Source organism: Procambarus clarkii, chromosome 37 (genome assembly GCF_040958095.1).
Source record: "Procambarus clarkii isolate CNS0578487 chromosome 37, FALCON_Pclarkii_2.0, whole genome shotgun sequence".
Classification (NCBI taxonomy): Eukaryota; Metazoa; Arthropoda; class Malacostraca; order Decapoda; family Cambaridae; genus Procambarus; species Procambarus clarkii.
This window is the reverse complement of record NC_091186.1, coordinates 25,162,886-25,177,631: the sequence shown is the minus strand read 5'-3', so window position 1 is coordinate 25,177,631 and position 14,746 is coordinate 25,162,886. Positions and strand designations below refer to the sequence as shown.

Here is a 14,746-nt window from a genome sequence, read left to right as displayed (position 1 = left end):
TCCTATACGGAATATACTCACTCGAAGCTCCACCCATTTGTCCAACAATCGTCTGTTGTTAAATTCACAGAGAAGGCCTGACTTAGTAATGGCAAACGTAGAATCTCCCATGTCTCCTCGACCACAGGCAACATCACAGAAATAATTATTCCTCTGCTCTCCCAAAATAGCAGATCGACCAGTAAGAGGCACTGGCTCCTTAAACTAGAATGAAAATACAGTACATTATTTATTAATACTGGAAATTATTACATATTCTGTGCATGCTACCAGGTATAAAACATTATATCTATCTTTTGCTATGTATAATTTATGCCATATCTACTGCCAGGTATATGTGTCAACTTTTATGGATATTTTATACCATATCTAGTGCAAGGTATATATATTACACAACTAATACCAGGTATAATTTTACAGGTACAGTACTGTAATTGTGTGTTTAAAAAAATAAAATAAAATATTAATATCTAAGATTATATAATTACAAAATACAATTCAGTATCTTAGCATTTTAAGCTTGATAAAAACAATTCTCACCTTGGAACCTCGTGCAACTTCTAGGTACCAAAACTTGACATGACGATTGCCAACAGTGACGAAATAAGAGCCATTTTCAGCGAAGCTGATGGCCTTTACTTTGCTGGAAAACTTGTTGGAAGCAACTTTAATCCCTCCTCGCCAGTCCCAGACATTAACAATCATGTCGTGCTGAGACCCAACCGAAACAACATATTTCTGGGTTGGAGAAAATGCCTGGGGAAAAGGAATATATATATAATGTATATGCAATGACGATCACAAAACACTGATCATTTTATGCGGAAAATCCACAGAGAAATATGAAATGAGGTGAACGTTTCGGCTCTGTTAAAGCCTTTAACAGGCTTTAACAGAGCCGAAACGTTCACCTCATTTCATATTTCTCTGTGGATTTTCCGCATATAATGTATATATATAAATATGCATATATGAAGTACTGCAGTTGCTAAAGATGTATTAGAGCACACTGAATTATGTAAGTATAAATAAAGTGAAAGCTGTAGATATACTAATAATCTGATGTACATGATATTCTGCACTAAACCCATCAGACCTACTAAACAAATGTCACTGGTGCAACCATAGCGTAAACCCTGGTATTCGAGCATTAGTCTTGGTGAATACCATATCAAGGTATTTATGTCAAGGTATTTATATCAAGGTTCTTATGATTGTTTTTGGTTCTTATGATTGTTTAAGTTCTTATGATTGTTTCAAGGGTGGGTTGGACATGTATATGAGTGGGATTTGGAGGTTATAGATAGGAGCTGCCTCGTATGGACCAATAGGCCTTCTGCATTTACCTTTGTTCTTATGAACAGTGATTACACGGGAGGATGGGGTGGGGAGGGGTCCACTTTGATACGTTTTCCCCTTGTTCTTGCAAGAATGAACAGGGGAAACGTTCAAATCGGTCCCCAGCATGGATGAACAAGCATTCTGGGTGTCACAACGAGAACACTAATGACGTTCATGAAGCTAGTTTATACAGCCTGGGATGCGTGTTAAGAGCCTGACAGTGGGATGCAATAGTCTCCAGGAGTCACTGATATGAGATCAGTCTTGTTATAGCATTGAAATCACCGCCAACACATTGAAATCACCCTCCCCCCTCGTCGTGGGGGAGGGGGGGTGTAACCCGGTTACTTTGGTTACATTCCTGTTCTTCCTCTCACACATCCAGAGGGGTATGATCAAATTGTACACAAAGACAGACAAAGCTCATTTTTTGATTGACAAAACCATATCTACAGTTAGGTTCGGCTTAGTAGGCCTGGCTTGCTGAGTTGGGTTGGGTTTGTCTGGTTTGGTCTAGTTTGGGTTAGGCAGGATTTCAAATCCGTTAGCGAACCACGAGTACGATATGACTTGCGCATATGTTTCCATAGCATTTATTTTGGTACTGTTATTTGATCATGGTACTGTTATGCTATGACTTTTGCCAAGACTTGAAAGGGAGGGAACTATCAGGGGGAAAGCGCCAAGCATGATGACTAAATAGCACTTGGAAAGGGTCTGGAGAAGGATTTGGGATGGGACGGGGAAAAGGAATGGTGCCCAACCACTTGGACGGTCGGGGATGGAACGCCGACCTGCAGGAAGGAAGACCATTGCTCTACAATGGTCTTTATAAAACCTTTGTAAGCCAGTCACCAAACAACAAATCCAGTGCCAAGGAAAACATATAACCTTGTCCTCCCACACCATCACCCCAGCAACAACCACCACCGTGACCTTGTCCTCCCACACCATCACCCCAGCAGGAGAGTGACTAACCAATCTTACAGAAGGAAGGAACCTCTACCCCAGGTGTGTGATCAGTGCCCGCCACCTGCGGGCGTGGTGGATATGCAGGGTCACGTCTGTAACCACAACCATGAGCGGCCAGCAAGGCGACGCCCCTATGAGAAGGGGAGAACGTGGGGCCGCACCTGGCATCAGCCACCACACAACATGCCTCTCACACAACATTGTCCTTGGTCAATACCCGGCTAGATCACAAGGAATGGAACATCTAGACAACAATGTGAGAGAGGAGGAGGTGGGAAGGTGTATTCTTGACATAGAGCCGTGATGGCGTGTGTTCGAGGGCTAATTAGCTTACCTAGTGTTGGGTCCGGGAATCAATGTCCCAGCGGCCTGGTCTCATAGTTGGTGGTCTGGGCTACTAGGCTGTTAGACGCCGCTGTTCCAGCCTGACGAATGAATCACACCCCGGATAATAAGGTAGCCTTTAGAGGCGTTATCAAAAAATGGAGAAACGACAGCGTTTCAAATCCAGAGACCCCCACTGCAATGCTAACACTATTTAAATCACTGGTATTGTCCCGTCTTGAGTATTGCTCGGTAGTCACTTACTCAGTACTCACAGCAAAAGCATACTGGCTTAGCACGTTTCTCCTCATAATTATCTCACCTTGCGCTGAATACATTATTCCCACGTTTTCATGTAGCATACAAGAATACACAGCTTGTAGAAAGTCTAACAAAACACATGGATACATAAATGTAACCCCTGGGATACCTGGTGCATACCTGCAGAGGGCTCTGGGAGTTCTTCCACTCCCCGAGCCCTTTGTACTTTCCCTTATATGGGGTTTGAGCAGAGTAGTAAGTAGTACTCACCACGCAGGAGATGCCGTACTTGTGGCCCTGGAACTCTGCCACCTGGGACCTGTCGGAGACGTCCCACACCCTGACAGAGGGCTGGTGGCCACACTCCCCCGTGGCCAGGTAGCGCCCACATGGAGAGAACGCCACGCAAGTGATGGTCTTGCGGGAGGCATTCTGCAGGTGGTGTTGACGGTTCTTGCGCGAGTTGAGCAACACTACGGTACACCTGCAACACAATACTTACGTTACTTACGTTATACAAGTTACTTACGTTACTCTACAACTGATTACTTCCTAAAACTAATACTGTGTCAAAATTGGTTCAGCTAACATATTTTGATGTACGGTTTGTACTATATAGAAAACATGATGAAATACCCCAGTTAATGAAGGAAGAGATTTGCAATGTGTGTGAGCAGGGTATGAAGGGGAAGAGTGTACACCACTGGTTATCAGAAGTTTACCCCAGGACACGGCCCACCACTGGTAGACTACTGCCTTGGGGGGATAGAACTAACCTAAGCTACTCTATTCCTTAGAGATGTATTTCATTGTCACAATAAACGTCCTTGAACTTGACTACTGCCGTGTTGAAGAGAAACGTCAAGTTACGAGTAGACCTTCGTAGGTTGAGAGAAGAGAGTGCAGGCTGCCGTCACAATGAAAAACGTGCACACATATAGAGCTGGAGGAAGGCGCAGCGGCAAGGGGGGTTAGCGATGAATAGCTTCAACCTTATAGGACCTGTGATAAGTGGCGTTGCCTTAAACATGAGGGCTCGCTCACACCTTATACCCGACCTTCACCACCACCACCACCACCCACCCACCCGCACACATTTCTCATTACTGCCTCCCACGCGGTAAACCAACCATTGCCAGCTTATCAAAGCATCAGTGAGTATACATTAGCACGCCACACTTGGTCCAGGAGACATCTCCCGTCACGCAGGGTGCAGTTGCGCCTCCACAGATCTCCAGTATCATCTTTTGATACTGGTAATGGCTCGAAAGGGCCACCACTTACGGGCTATTCATGCCCGTGCCACCTCTTGGGTGGCTTAATCTTCATCAATCATCAACTATTAGCACCGACACAATTCATCTGTTGAAACGCTATCATCTCCAGACAGTTAGGGTGTCATCGGCGCCAGTGATCATCAAGAGGAACCCATCCGGTGTTGAGGTGGTGTTGGTGGCCTCCACACCTCTAAACTTCCAGTAGAGGCCTCCACTAGATGTAAAAGGCCTCCAGCACCCACATTTTGCCGAGGGTGAGTGTCTTCTTCCTCCCAGGCGTCTACTTGGACAGAAAACACCGGCAGGGGGAAGAGAAGCCTTTATAAGGGTCGCAAAAGGCTTCACAAAAGGAAGCTCTCGCTGTGACTGGTAGGCCGACATTCCTCTATACCCAGCACACCGTCACCATTATTAACACACACACAGTAGCACCCTATAGCCCAAACACATGGCACATGGTAGCACCCCATAGGCCTAACACCGTAGTATGAAAGGTCATATGATATTGGGAAAACAAAATGTGGCTTACCTTCAGGGCACTGATAAGTAAACAAGAATGAAATATTTAGCAAGATAAAGGTAGGTTGAGAGGTTGTAAGTTGTAAACTATAGTACAAGCTCCGTTGAGCCATGCAAGGACTCGAATCTTCAGTGTGAGAGTTGTATACCCTCTTGGACGGCAGTATAGGGCGGTTGGAGTAGGGGGGGGGGCATGAAGACTTGGGTGGGGAGTAGGGGATGGGGGGACACCAAACATGTCCTGTACTGGAGTGGCAGAACACAAAGCCAAGTAAACATGGACATAGGATGCGCAAGAGACAGTCCATCCCATCCAGCGGGGCACAGGAGAGGATCTATCCCCATCCAGTGGGACGCAGGATAAGGTCTATCCCATTCAGTGGGAGGCCCCTAGGTGGGGGAGGGAGTTGACTCTGACATTGACTCTGGAAGAACTATGTGGCAAGTAGTTGTCAAGGACCCTGTTACCTAGCAGTAAATAGGTACCTGGGAGTTAGTCAGCTGTCACGGGCTGCTTCCTGGTGTGTGTGTGTGTGTGTGTGTGTGTGTGTGTGTGTGTGTGTGTGTGTGTGTGTGTGTGTGTGTGTGTGTGTGTGTGTGATGTGAAAAAAAAGTAGTTAGTGTAGTTAGTAAACAGTTGATTGACAGTTGAGAGGCGGGCCGAAAGAGCAAAGCTCAACCCCCGCAAACACAACTAGGTGAATACCAGCTGTACGTGCCGGCACTCATCATCGTGCAGCTTCTGTATGCACATTACTATGTTGCAACGAATACAAAACGAATACAAAGCCAAAATGGCGACACCTGGAGTTTACCTGGAGAGGGGGTCTCCACACAGTAACTCACTAACACCACCAAAACCCCCAACCCTTTATTCCGGACGAGAGTACATTATACGGAATCAACAAGACCCACCTTCAACCTTGCGTATACCCTCAGCAATCTCCCGCGCCCAAGTCAGGCGTCAGAGTTGTGTGTGCACACACCAATTACGGAAAAAAAACGTGTGGCCTGAAGATCCTTTAGATGCAAGTGAAGGGTTCGGGCGAGAGCAGTGTGGCACCCCCCCCTCCCCCACACACACACACACCCGCCACACACACACACACACACACACACACACACACACACACACACACACGCCCGCCACACACACACACACACACACACACCCGCCACACACACACACACACACACACACACACACACACACACACACACACACACACACACACCCGCCACACACACACACACACACACCCGCCACACACACACACACACACACACACCCGCCACACACACACACACACACACACACCCGCCACACACACACACACACACACACACACACACACACACACACACACACACACACACCACAACTACCATTACCACCGTCGACACCACCACTTTCTCTGAGGCAACTCCAACTTCCTGGGGCTGCCAATGTCTTGGAGACAAAGCCTTCACTATACCCACTGTAATGTAACACTGACAACGGCCCATGTGACACAATGTTTACTGAGAACTACATATTAATCACGAAAATTAACACGTGATGAAACATGTGACAGTGACAGACCACGGAGGAGGAATTGAAACAGCAATTTCCTTAAGTACTTTCGTATTTAATAATACATCTTCAAAAGGGGGAAGATGTATTATTAAATACGAAAGTACTTAAGGAAATTCCTGTTTCAATTCTTCCTCCGTGGTCTGTCACTGTCTATATATATATATATATATATATATATATATATATATATATATATATATATATATATATATATATATATATATATATATAACAATATGTATTCCGTTATCAAGTTTATAATATGGTGTATTAAATCCGACCTAACATTTATAGAAGAAAAATGCTAATTTAATTTCTGTTCCCATTCTGGGAAAGGGGGGGGGGGGAGGGGGGGGGGGAGGGGGGGGGGGGAGAGGGAGGGGGAGAGAGAGAGAGAGAGAGAGAGAGAGAGAGAGAGAGAGAGAGAGAGAGAGAGAGAGAGAGAGAGAGAGAGAGAGAGAGAGAGAGAGAGAGAGAGAGAGAGAGAGAGAGAGAGAGAGAGAGAGAGAGAGAGAGAGAGAGAGAGAGAGAGAGAGAGAGAGAGAGAGAGAGAGAGAGAGAGAGAGAGAGAGAGAGAGAGAGAGAGAGAGAGAGAGAGAGAGAGAGAGAGAGAGAGAGAGAGAGAGAGAGAGAGAGAGAGAGAGAGAGAGAGAGAGAGAGAGAGAGAGAGAGAGAGAGAGAGAGAGAGAGAGAGAGAGAGAGAGAGAGAGAGAGAGAGAGAGAGAGAGAGAGAGAGAGAGAGAGAGAGAGAGAGAGAGAGAGAGAGAGAGAGAGAGAGAGAGAGAGAGAGAGAGAGAGAGAGAGAGAGAGAGAGAGAGAGAGAGAGAGAGAGAGAGAGAGAGAGAGAGAGAGAGAGGAGAGAGAGAGAGAGAGAGAGAGAGGAGAGAGAGAGAGAGAGAGAGAGAGGAGAGAGAGGAGAGAGAGAGAGAGAGAGAGAGAGAGAGAGAGAGAGAGAGAGAGAGAGAGAGAGAGAGAGAGAGGAGAGAGAGAGAATGTGCCTGTTACTTAGATTTAAGTAAAGATAGTTCCCAATACAAACAATAAAGTAAGGGCATGCTTCAGATAAGCTGAGGCAGGATAACAGCTCTTGCTTGCAGTTTGACTAGATACTTCACCTGACAGCTGTTATGAACCCTGAAGTCTTAGAGTCAAGAGCACGAGGCAGAAACAAATGGGCAAAGTTTCTTTCACCCTGAATGCCCCTGTTACCTAGCAGTAAATAGGTACCTGGGTGTTAGTCAGCTGTCACGGGCTGCTTCCTGGGGGTGGAGGCCTGGTCGAGGACCGGGCCGCGGGGACACTAAAGCCCCGAAATCATCTCAAGATAACCTCAAGATAAGAGATAAAAAGACGTTCTTCTCCGCCCGTAGTATTGTCTTCCCCTGGAATTTACCAAGAGCGGAGTTTCGAGAGTTCTTCCACTTTCCAAGCTCGGCCTTTGGCCAGACTTAATTTTGTGAGAGTTTGGTCCAACAGGCTGTTGCTTGGAGCGGCCCGCAGGCCCCACAGTCCGCTTGGTCCTAGGCTCCAGGTTATCTTGAGGTTATCTTGAGATGATTTCAGGGCTTTAGTGTCCCCGCGGCCCGGTCCTCGACCAGGCCTCCACCCCCAGGAAGCAGCCCGTGACAGCTGACTAACACCCAGGTACCTATTTACTGCTAGGTAACAGGGGCATTCAGGGTGAAAGAAACTTTGCCCATTGTTTCTCGCCGGCGCCTGGGATCGAACCCAGGACCACAGGATCACAAGTCCAGCGTGCTGTCCGCTCGGCCGACAGGTTGGGGGCAGGGGGAAGTTTTCTTTCCAATTTATTTATTTATTGATAAATATGGAATTCCAGTAGTCTAAACCTGGGAGCTCTATGCTGCTTTTATCTTCTCAAATGTTCTATGTATCTATTTCTTTACCTCTTCATTTGTCTCATTTCTATATCATTTATCTCTAGGTTTATATATCTATTTTTTTGCTTTGAAGTGTGTTTATATCTCCGTGCGACGGCCTGCCTGGCGTGTGCGTGCGTGCGTGCGTGTGTGTGTGTGTGTGTGTGTGTGTGTGTGTGTGTGTGTGTGTGTGTGTGTGTGTGTGTGTGTGTGTGTGTGTGGTGTACTGCTAGTCCCTCCGGGGCTGCCCACCACCACGGCGGCCAGGTGGACCAGCCCCAAGGCCTAGTGACTCACACCCGGCTCCTAGCACCACGTTATCTGGCCTCTACTGCCTCTCTCCCTCATGGCTTCCTGGTTACTTCCTCCCTCATCAATCCCAATCCCAATCCTCCTCCTCTCTCTCTCTCTCTCTCTCTCTCTCTCTCTCTCTCTCTCTCTCTCTCTCTCTCTCACATCTGACAGGGGCCTGGCGGCTGAGTGAACAGCGCTCGGCATTCGTAATCCTAGGGTTCGGAGATCTATCCCCGGCGGAGAAGGAAACAAATGGGTAGAGTTTGTTTCACCTTGATGCCCCTGTTCACCTAGCAGCAAATAGGTATCTGGGAGTTAGACAGCTGCTACGGACCGCTTCCTGGGTGTTTGTGTGTGTGGAAAACAAAACATAGTCGATTGGTTGACAGTTGAGAGGCGCGGGCCCAAAGAGCCAGAGCTCAACCCCCGCAAGCACAGGTAGGTGAATACACAGAGCCCATGGTGTGTCCAGTATATCATTAACACTGAAGACAGGAGAGAGGACCCGGTCAGCCCCTGGTGGCAGCAGGGACGCCGTCTCAACAACCTGGTTGATACCTGGTTGACGGGGTTCTGGGAGTTCTTCTCCACAAGCCCGGCCCGAGGCCAGGCTTGACTTGTGAGAGTTTGGTCCACCAGGCTGTTGCTTGGAGCGGCCCGCAGGCTCACATATACCTGGTTGATGGGGTTCTGGGAGTTCTTCTACTCACTGACTTGTGAGCCTGGCCTATAACCTCACCTTGCTGGCTCGATACGAGCACACATCAGCCCCGCTCCTGTGCCAGGCGAGTCCACTACGGGCTCGCCAGAACCCGTGCTACTTGCCCCGCTCCTGTGCCAGGCGAGTCCACTACGGGCTCGCCATAGCCCGTGCTACTGAGAACTTTGTGTTCCCAGTAGCTGAATCTTAAACAACATCGATACGAGCTACCGATTACTACTACTTTTCGTTTTGTATTACACACGAGGGACACGAAGCGTGGCGGCTACAGATGGCTGATAACATTACCATATCTCATGACCCGATGAGATATGGGTCAGGGAGCCGGTCGGCCGAGCGGACAGCACGCTGGACTTGTGATCCTGTGGTCCCGGGTTCGATCCCAGGCGCCGGCGAGAAACAATGGGCAGTGTTTCTTTCACCCTATGCCCCTGTTACCTAGCAGTAAAATAGGTACGTGGGTGTTAGTCAGCTGTCACGGGCTGCTTCCTGGGGGTGGAGGCCTGGTCGAGGACCGGGCCGCGGGGACACTAAAGCCCCGAAATCATCTCAAGATAACCTCAAGATAACCCAGGTAGAGTCTGCGAGGGGCACGCCACACTATACCAGAATAACCAAATTTGCCATAGGCGTCAAATATCATAAAAATCATCAAAATCAAAATACATCAATGACTCATTTTTGCCGGGATGCGAACGCTTGTCGGGAAGGGTATTACAGCAGTGATGCCGGGGAGCAGTGATGAGGGAGCCCGACGCCTCAGCACGCCCACCGGCCCCACCAACACCGTCGCCTCTCTTGCCCTGTCTGTGCAACACAGACCACAATATATATACATACTGGCTAACATTGTAAAGCTTACGGGCTATTCATGCCCGTGCCACCTTTTGGGTGGCTTAATCTTTATCAATCAATCATTGTAAAGGGGAGACATCTCCCGTCACATAGGGTGCAGTCGCACCTCCACAGATCTCCAGTATCAGCTCTTGATACTGGTAATGGCTCAAAGGGGCCTCCACTTACGGGCTATTCATGCCCGTGCCACCTTTTGGGTGGCTTAATCCTCATCAATCAACATTGTAAGGGCCAAGTTACAGCCCCGCTCCTGTGCCAGGTTAGTTCACAATGGGCTCACCATAGCCCGTGCTACTTGGAACGTCTTGTTCCAAGACGTTCCAAGTAGCACGTAGCAAGTAGCTACTAGGAACGTCTTGTTCCAAGTAGCGAATCTCAAACAACAACATTGTAAAGGCATAACAATCGCCCTGTGTGGTTGAGTGCTCACTAACTCGCTACACTATATGTTGTCTGACACATGACACAAGATGTACCACTTACGGGCTATTCATGCCCGTGCCACCTCTTGGGTGGCTTAATCTTTATCAATCAATCATGACACAAGAAAAACTATACGAGCTGTTTAACATACCTGGAGAGGGTTCTGGGAGTTCTTCTACTCCTCGAGCCCAGCCTAAGATCAGGCTCGAACATTTAACATTGTAAATGAACTCCCACATCTGTTAAAAAAACAAATAGAACACCACCTATAACCTGGGTGTACTCATGTCGGAAGACCTTACCTTTAAAGAACACAATAAAGTAGCCGTCACAACTGCAAGAAAAATGACAAGTTGGATAACAAGAACTTTTCACACTAGAGATGCTATACCGATGATGATACTTTTCAAAACGCTTGTGCTATCTAGAGTGGAGTACTGCTGCACAATGACAGCCCCTTTCAAAGCTGGAGAAATTGCTGACCTAGAGAGCGTGCAGAGATCCTTTACTGCTAGAATCCACTCAGTAAAACATCTAAATTACTGGGACCGACTAAAGAGCCTAAATCTGTACTCCCTTGAGCGCAGGCGGGAGAGATACATAATAATTTACACGTGGAAAATAATTGAGGGGCTGGTCCCAAACCTGCACACAGAAATAACACCACATGAGACCAGAAGGCATGGCAGGATGTGCACAATACCCCCGTTGAAAAGCAGAGGTGCAACAGGTACTCTGAGAGAGAACTCTATCAACATCAGAGGCCCGAGACTGTTCAACACGCTTCCACTACACATAAGGGGCATAACTGGCCGACCCCTCACAGTGTTCAAGAGAGAACTATCAACATCAGAGGCCCGAGACTGTTCAACACGCTTCCACTACACATAAGGGGCATAACTGGCCGACCCCTCACAGTGTTCAAGAGAGAACTGGATAAGCACCTCCAAAGGATACCTGATCAACTAGGCTGTGACTCATACGTCAGGCTGTGAGCAGCCGCGTCTAACAGTCTGGTTGATCAGTCCAGCAACCAGGAGGCCTGGTCGACGACCGGGCCGCGGGGACACTAAGCCCCGGAAGCACCTCAAGGTAGGTAGGTAGGTAGCCACCTCCTTACTTAAGCCATCCATACCTAAACTAGACGGCTAACTGTGACAGTGGCAGCCCAATTAGCTTAATAAGGACGTGCTAACTCTATTGATTGCGGCTAGTTTATTGTGCACCCCATACTCATCCTGTGAGCGGTAGCGCAAAAGCATTACAGAGGGCACAAAAGGTCTTTATCAGACCTCATCTTAGATTATTACATAAACAATTTCTTCTATCCTTCACACCTTATAGTTACAATGTCAGCTAGTTACAGAGAAAGTGCTATTACAAGAGCTACATATTTACAGTAAGTCATCATACATTAATGGTAGGTCTTATCGCTAATACATAATAGTTTGGCCCCACTGATTCCTATTAAAGAAAACTATGAAACTAACAATACCGTTGTTGTTTTTCTATATCTTAAGGACTTTGCATTTCTTAACTATTCATTGTGTTTGTCATTTTTCCGCAAAGCGCGAGAGTTTTTTTGCAGGTCACCAGTCTGGAATTACTACACGTCTGTATCTTTGTCGTCGGAAAACTACAGCCCTGCAGCACCCCTCTAGTGGGCCCAGTACAGAGCCCTGCGGCACCCCTCTAGTGGGCCCAGTACAGAGCCCTGCGGCACCCCTCTAGTAGACCTAGTACAGAGCCTGTGGCACTCCTCTAGTAGACCTAGTACAGAGCCCTGCGGCACCCCTCTAGTAGACCTAGTACAGAGCCTGTGGCACTCCACTAGTGGGCCCAGTATTCCCTCTTACAGTATATACGAGGGCATATTAGCAATCTATCAATATATAGATAAGGTGTTAACTACCTCCAATGTGCACTAATACTCGAATACTTGAAGCATCTGCATCAGGACAGTTGGATATACTGAGCCGGTACACTGCGTGCCACCTACAAGTCTCAAGCTATGACATTCATCCATCACATTCAACAGGCAAGGAGACCATTATGTGGTCCAGCCATATCTTTGCCAGGAGTTCGTATTTGTGCGCGGGAAGCTGCCCCCTGAAGGTACCTGATTACATTGGCTACACAAGTGTTTACCCTCACACACACAACCTTAATTGCATGATAAATGTTAAGAGCCGAGGTGTAGCTGGCAGCACAAGCACCAGAATGACTCTTGGTGGCTCACAATGTTCTCGACAACTTCAGTGTCATTACAATTAATACAGTTTTCTTCACCCACCCGCTTGGACCGATTGGTACAGCGATGACTTCACTTCTTCCAGGTTGGTGTTCGATCTCGATGGTTCAAGTGGTTGGGCAACGTTCCTTCACTCCGTCTCCCTCTATCCAATCTTTTATCCTTGTCCTCGTATCTCTTCCATGTGCTACGTCCTGGCTTAGCGCTGTCTCATAATTTCCTTCCTTCTTTGTTGTGTATTTTCCTACTGAAATGTGTTTGTCGAAACACATTTTGACGAAACTGTGGCAAGTGTAGGTTGCCCAGTCAACACAAATGAAGACAAGGGAATCAAGTGCGAGAAGCGTATAAAAACATGATGGAAGTAAGAAGCAGCAGAGTGTCGGGGCAGAAGCAAGGGCAGCGCCAGGATGGGGGAGGCAGTGTGGGTGTTGAAGCGAGCTACGCAGGCGCTTCCCTAAGATGTGATACACTGTGGAAATGTCTTAAGAGAGCCATATAGCCTAACGATACCCAGGAGGTCCCAGGTCAGCGGGTAGCAGGCACGGAACCTGCTACACGCTCTGTAGGTGTTGATTACAGGATGAGGAGGGATGGGGGTGAAAGGATGATGGGGATAGAAGTGGATATAGTGGACGAGAACAATATACTCACCCTGCAGGATAGGCGACGTGGCCGGTGTGGGGGTCACAGTCGAGGGCGGCGTTACTGGGTACTGTCAGCCCCAGCACTCGCTCCAACTTCACCTGTAACAACAACCTCAGTTAATACGTAATACAACACCTGTAACAACATATACAAAAGGGGATATGATCGATGTGTTCAAGTGGGTTAGGGACATAAACAGGGTTGTGGAACTCTGAACAGGTTAGCCCTGCAACACAGCCCGTTTTCTTCAACAAAGACCCATGTTCACTCCAAGCAGCCGCCAAATTCCATTTATGAATGAAAAACGGTTTACACATTCACAACTGATGACGTTCGAACATTTCACGAACCTCGCTGATGACCTCTGTTCGAACGTTTTCTCTCTAAATGCTTCACTCACGTACTATATATAAAAACAATTGCCAACACAGCTAACACCTAACGTAACCTACACCTAAATATGCACAATATGCTAAACCAAGTTAAAGTATAACAATATTAATTGGAGGGGACCTAAACATTCCCTCCAATGCATTATGTGTGGTTTCCTCCGAAGCTAAGGGTCCCCCTTCTTCCAGCCAGAGGTGGTACTCCCTTCCCTATTTTCTTAAAAAAAATATATATTTAAGAAAATTACTATTCTGAATTAGCAGCATGTTCAATAGATGAATGTGCCTTTGGGGTCGGCCGCTGGATGGAATGAACAGTCTGAAGACGTGTGGTTCAACAATGGGTACAAGCTGGTAAATTTTATCTTTAACTAGCGATACAGGGGAGGAACTAGTCCGGGTATAGGGTAGTTGGCGAGTGGAATGGGTTGCCAGGTGGCGTTATTGAGACGGTGTTTCAAGAACACATTTGATGGGTATATGGATTACCAGAACCCGGAGCGGCTCATTACGGGCTATTCGTGTCCGTGCCACCTCTTGGGTGGCTTAATCTTTATCAATCATCATCAATCGGAGATGCTCCACGGGAGACATCGCCCGTCACGCAGGGTGCAGTCGCACCTCCACAGATCTCCAGTATCAGCTATTGATACTGGTAATGGCTCAAAAGGGCCACCACTTACGGGCTATTCATGCCCGTGCCACCTTTTGGGTAGCATAATCTTCATTGGAGAGGCTCATTACGGGCTATTCATGCCCGTGCCACCTTTTGGGTGGCTTAATCTTCATCAATCAACCAATCGGAGAGGCTCAGATGGGTGAGAGGGGGTGGTACTATGCGGGTCTATTGCGTTGCTACCTATGCTTAATGTCCCAAGTGATAGTGTTGGGAGGGGTGGGTTTAGTGGTTGTGGTTTCCCCAGTGTTAGTGGAGGAGACTGGGAGTACTGACTGTGGAAATGGTGGGGGGGGGGGGATGTTGTTATAGATTAAGCTACTCGGAACAAGTTCCCAG

At 47.6% G+C, this 14,746-nt stretch overlaps 1 protein-coding gene across 11 annotated transcripts in view; it reads right to left on the bottom strand.

Moving 5' to 3' along the window:
• Wdr62 (WD repeat domain 62) overlaps nt 1-14,746 on the bottom strand; it is a 231,507-nt gene that overhangs the window by 46,382 nt on the left and 170,379 nt on the right. For all 11 annotated transcript variants that reach the window (XM_069337296.1, XM_069337295.1, XM_069337294.1 and 8 more), the window contains 4 exons: nt 13,349-13,440; nt 3,169-3,382; nt 541-756; nt 22-204 (listed from right to left, as the gene is read on the bottom strand). In XM_069337296.1, the coding sequence (XP_069193397.1) occupies nt 22-204; nt 541-756; nt 3,169-3,382; nt 13,349-13,440 (705 nt within the window). The remainder of the gene's footprint in view (nt 1-21; nt 205-540; nt 757-3,168; nt 3,383-13,348; nt 13,441-14,746) is intronic.